The 5,666-nt window shown below is 38.0% G+C and overlaps 1 protein-coding gene across 1 annotated transcript in view; it reads right to left on the minus strand.

The window, feature by feature from the left end:
• The window catches only part of LOC104759747, a 6,989-nt gene continuing 1,539 nt past the window's right edge, over positions 217-5,666 (minus strand). Inside the window, exon 2 of the mRNA XM_010482637.1 lies at positions 217-255. Coding sequence (XP_010480939.1) covers positions 217-255 — 39 coding nt within the window. The remainder of the gene's footprint in view (positions 256-5,666) is intronic.

A 5,666-nucleotide genomic window follows, 5' to 3' on the forward strand; every position in this document is an offset into this window, starting at 1 on the left:
AATTGCTGGTGACTGAGCTTAAGAAGTATAGAAAGGCTATAGGTTATTCTTTTGATGATATCAAGGGAATCTCACCTAGTCTTTGCATGCATAGGATCAATCTTGAAAATGATTCTTATGTTAGTATTGAACCCCAAAGGAGATTGAATCCTAACCCGAAGGAAGTAGTAAAGAAAGAAATCCTAAAACTGCTTGATGCTAGAGTTATGTATCCTATCACTGATAGTACTTGGGTATCTCCAGTGCACTGTGTACCTAAGAAGGGAGGAATAACCGTAATCAAACATAAAAAAATGACTTAATCCCAACTAGGACCATCGCATGACATAGGATGTGCATTGATTATAGGAAGTTGAATGATGTATCTAGAAAATATCATTTTCCTCTACCTTTCATTGATCAAATGTTGGAAAGATTAACTAGTCATCCCTACTACTGCTTCCTTGATGGGTGAAGTGGATTCTTCAAAATCCCTATCCACCCAAATGATCAGGAAAGACAACCTTTACTTGTCCTTATGGCACTTTTGCCTACAAATGTATGCCATTTGGTTTGTGTAATGCTCCTGCTACCTTTCAAAGGTGCATGAAATCAATTTTCTCGGATTTGATTGAGGAGTCAGTGGAAGTGTTTATGGACGACTTCTTTGTATGCGGTTCCACTTTCCTCTTGTTTGTTAAATCTATGCAGGGTATTATCTAGATGTGAGGAGACAAACCTAGTCCTGAACTGGGAGAATTGGCACTTCATGGTTGAAGAAGGGATCGTTCTAGGACACAAGATTTCTGAGAAGGGAATTGAGGTTGACAAAGCAAAGATTAAGGTCATCGTTCAGCTTCAACCGCCTAAGACTGTGAAGGACATCATAAGTTTCCTTGGACATGCTGGGTTTTACAGAAGGTTCATCAAAGACTTCTCAAAAATTGCAAGACCATTAACAAGGTTGCTGTGCAAGGAGGTTGAGTTCGAATTTGATGCAACATGTCTGGAAGCCTTCAGCAAGATCAAGGAGGTCTTGGTTTCAGCACCCTTAATACAAGCTCTGAACTGGGATCACCCATTTGAGATTATGTGTGATGCTTCAGACTTCGCAGTTGAAGCAGTTCTGGGACAGCAAATTGAAAAGAAGCTTCATGTCATCTACTACGCAAGTCGCACCTTGGACGAGACTCAAGGAAGGTATGCAACCACAGAGAATGAACTCTTAGCAGTTGTGTTTGCCTTCGAAAAATTCAGGAGTTACCTTGTGGATTCGAAGGTCATAGTGTATACTGACCATGCTGCTCTGAGACACATCTATTCGAAGAAGGATACTAAGCTAAGGCTGTTGAGATGGATTCTGCTACTTCAGTAGTTTGACATGGAGATAGTTGACAAGAAAGGCATGGAATACGGAGTTGCAGACCACTTGTCAAGAATGAGGATTGAAGATGTTTTTTTGATTGATGACTCAATACCTAAGGAACAAATTCTGGTCGCCCAGGTTTGTGAGCAGATTGATGTAGTACTTTTTGTATCAGTTATTATCAATCCACAATTTGCATTAATCAACACACTAAGAATACACAAAGATGCTTAATCTATTCTTAAACAGGAAAATGTTCTTTTGTCACAATCTTAACTAACAAACTGATTAAAAGAGAGAAATCAAGATAATTCAAACAATGCAAACTCAAAGAAACAAAACACAACTAGCAACAAGCTTTAAATCAAGATTAAACAAATGAACCTTGGGCAAGGTTATTGACTTGGGAGATAGCTAATCAATCCTATATGTCTAAGCAACAATCAAAAGAACAATCCTATGGCTAAGAACACTTTTGCAAATCAATCCATTTCCATGGTAGAGATTCTATGCTAATCAAGTGATAATCAATAATTTCCAAAGGCAATCAAAAGGTAAGCATGCATTAATATCAAGTCTAAATACCACCAAGCACCCTAATCATCAATTTCCATTGGCTAGGAATGCAAAGCTCTTGATTAATTTGGTTCAGGAATTTCATCAAACACCTTGTGGGCATGGAAATCCTAAAGTCCAGATTCAAGCTTGATCAAGGCTATCTAGCATTATTATCATTAATCAAGATAGGAAATACATAAACAAAGCCCTAGACATCAAAGATCAATCATCTATCTCCCTAATCTACCTTGCCCAAAGTTCTAAAAGATCTACTCACTCATCATCATGATCACACAAAGGAAAGAGTTTGATCATTGTGAAATCATAATAAGAGGTTATAGATTAAGAGATTTGAAAGAGAAATTGCTATTAAAAACTGGGAATCAACCAAGGATTCAATAAACCAAGAGTAAACAAGCTTAAGAACCCTAAGTGGCTGCTAAACAATAGATAAGATAAGAGATAAGTCTCCTTAATAGGTTTAGAGTATTTATAGGAGAGTAGAAGAGAACCTAGGTCAACCCAAAACAAATTGGGTCAAACCTGGGTCAAAAATAAAACAAGTTTGGTAATGGCTCCAGCGGCCATGGTTTGGCCGCTTGTCTTGGCCGCTGGTGCACTCGGTCCTCTCCTTATGAACTCCATCGGCCACCTCTTGGCCGCTGGTGTACTCGCTCTTCATGCTTATAAACTCCATCGGCCACCTCTTGACCGCTGGTCCTTGGCCGCTGGTGTACTCGCTCTTCATGCTTATAAGCTCCATCGGCCACCTCTTGACCGCTGGTCTTTGGCCGCTGGTGTACTCACTTGAGATCCTCAACGCCTCACGCGGCCACATCTTGACCGCCGATCCTTGGCCGCTGCTCCATACGCTCAATGCACGTCCTATGGCTGTATATACGCTCACTAAAACAGGTATATCTCCTTACACACACATCCTATTGTCCTGAAATTGCCACCATTGCAGAGCTTACTCAATTGCCAATAACTTTAGTGAAGAACTCCAGAGCTAAATCCAAGGAAAGGTCTTCATACGAGTCGATCTTTGAAGGACTACAGACTGGTTCCGAATCATCAATCATCTTGTGCGCATCCAAATGTGTGTCTTCCATTATATTGCTAATTCTTGACTTATTTAGCTCCAAAGCACACTTTTCTTGTACATCTCTACTCCAACACCTGAGATACCAAACTTGATGCAAAATGCAACCTAAATAACCTAAATGCTAATGAATATGCACAAAACAATGAATAATTAAGCTTTAAAATCACTTAAAAACACAAGATATCAACTCCCCCAAACTTATACTTTGCTAGTCCTCTAGCAAAAACCAAGTGGAAAACAAGGGAGAGAGGTTTAAAAATGGGGCTCAGAAACCAAGAGCATGAGACAAAGGATTCAAACCAAAGTCCTTAGATGCAGTTCAATGGTGCTAAGATCAATCAAAGTCCTTACAAATATTTTTCTATGCTTAACACAATGCACTACTCTAGTTCATCATCTATCTATTGGCAAAGACTTGCAATCCTATTGAACATCTCTTTCACATTCATTAAAGTGTTTGGTGTGATCTTGCAAATGGAAAATAAATCAAGCTCAATTGGTTTAAGGGAAAGGCTGTTTATAAAGTGGTTGGAAATTGTGTTTTTGGGTGGTTAACTCTCAAACAAAGAGGAATGCTAGACAGTCATGAAAGCTATCTAAGACTGAGAATAATTTGGGCATACAAAACTTAGCTCTTGATGTTCTACCCACCTAGAAGCTTTTCTACCCTTTTTCTCATCTTTCTTTTTTCTTTTTTTTTTCAAACCCAAAGACTCATTTTGATCTTTTAAACCCCTTTTTGTAACTTCAGGTCTTATTCTCTTTGTATATCTCTAAGGCTGTTATTTGCTTTAAACACTAGCTCCTTTTATTTCTTATTCTTTCCTTGCTATACTCCCAATCTTATTTGATTTTCCTTTACTCATTTCTTTTTTGATTCTAGGAGATTATAACATTACTTTATATCCCTTTTCTTTGAGACTTAGAGCTTATAACCAAACTTAACCTTAGAGACTTTTCTTTTTTTTTGACCAAGTAAACCTTTATTTCCTTTCTTATTCCCTCTTGTTCCCAAACTTGAACCCAAATCAACATTCTAACCACCTATTTCTTTCAAAACCAGTCCTATTAGCTAGTTATAAAGATTCCAAACCTAGCTAAACCAAGAGCCAGTTCTTTGTCATTCTCAATACTCTCAAGATTTCACAACCTATAGCATTATCAAGAAAAGGCCTCACTCAACAAATCAATATAAGGCTTGAAAGAAAAGGCTGGGGTTCAAAGGTATGGCAAGAGATTGGGTTAAACAAAATAGAGTGGCAAATAGAGATAGTTAACCCAAATGAAAGTTCCATGAGCTAGCATTCATAGTCCATATGCAAGATAATTTAAAGATCAAATTAAAGTCCAAATAATATAGAGATGCAGCAATGATCAAGCAAGCTTTACACTAGAAGAAAATGCTTTCAAGTAACACAATGCTTTTAAGCCTAGATTCTTCATTTTTTCCCAAAGATTAGACAAGCACCAATGAACTATAAATGAAGGCTGTGGGTTCAATCCTAAAATTCTACTTCTAACAATGTAGCTTCATTATTATCCCAAATGCAAATGCAAATGCATACTGAATGCTTCTAGACTCAATCCTAAACACAAGAATGAATATGCAAAGCTACATGCATTTGTTTTTGGTTTTTGAAAATTTTCAAAATTTTTTTGATTTTTTCAAAACATAGCTATTAACAATGAATCACACAAAACATGAAAATCAAAACAGAACACAATGTTGGATGGTTAGTCCCTCCCCCAAACTTAATTCACACAGTCCCTGTGTGAGAAAAGTCCAAGAGAAAGACTAACAAAATAAAGAAAACAAGACTCAAATGATATATACATTGGAAAGTTAGGACCATACCTTGGCCCTAGTTGTGAACCTTAGGGAATGGAGTGATAGGAGGAGCTTTAGTGCTCCCTTGCGATCCTGTTGAATTGGTGGAAGGAGATTGGAGGTTGATAGTAATGACACTTGAGAGAAGTTCATTAAGCTTATCCTTGTCATAATGATATTTGGGATCTAGCTTGGCTTTGACACTTGCAAAAGGTGAAGAAGGACCTTTGTGCTTCACTTTGTACTCTATTGCTCCATCAACAAGCCCCAATGGATGCAAACACAAAGTCATAGGAGAAGAAACAATGGTGGGAAGCATGTTTTGTTTCTTCTTCCTCTTCTTCTTGTCAACAACTTTATTTGCTTGACCCAAATCCCCTTCTTAGAATCTCCTTTGAGGTCATCAAATAAAGAGTCTAAACACTCACCATCCAAAATGTCCTCATCAAGCTTTGTAGTCTCTTTAATCCCCACTTTATCAACTTGGAGCTCTTGATGTTGATCATTCAAGTCTCTATGGGCTTCCTTAGTTGCCTCTTCTTCACTAGTGATTGTTACACAAAACATTGTAGGTGAAGGTTTGATAGGATAGGATGTGTTGGGATCCACATGAAGAAGAATTACTCTCTTATTTGGAAAATTAATGCTTGCCCCCACAGTGTTGAGAAAGGGAGTTCCTAGTATGAGAGGGAGCCTGTTGGTTTCTTTCATCTCAACTACCATGAAGTCTGTTGGAACTGTGCAATCACCAACCTTGAGTGGGTAGTTCTCAATCAAACCAAGTGGAGATTTTGAGGATGCATCTCCAAACATGATGGAAGAAGAGGGCT

Source organism: Camelina sativa, chromosome 17 (genome assembly GCF_000633955.1).
Source record: "Camelina sativa cultivar DH55 chromosome 17, Cs, whole genome shotgun sequence".
Classification (NCBI taxonomy): Eukaryota; Viridiplantae; Streptophyta; class Magnoliopsida; order Brassicales; family Brassicaceae; genus Camelina; species Camelina sativa.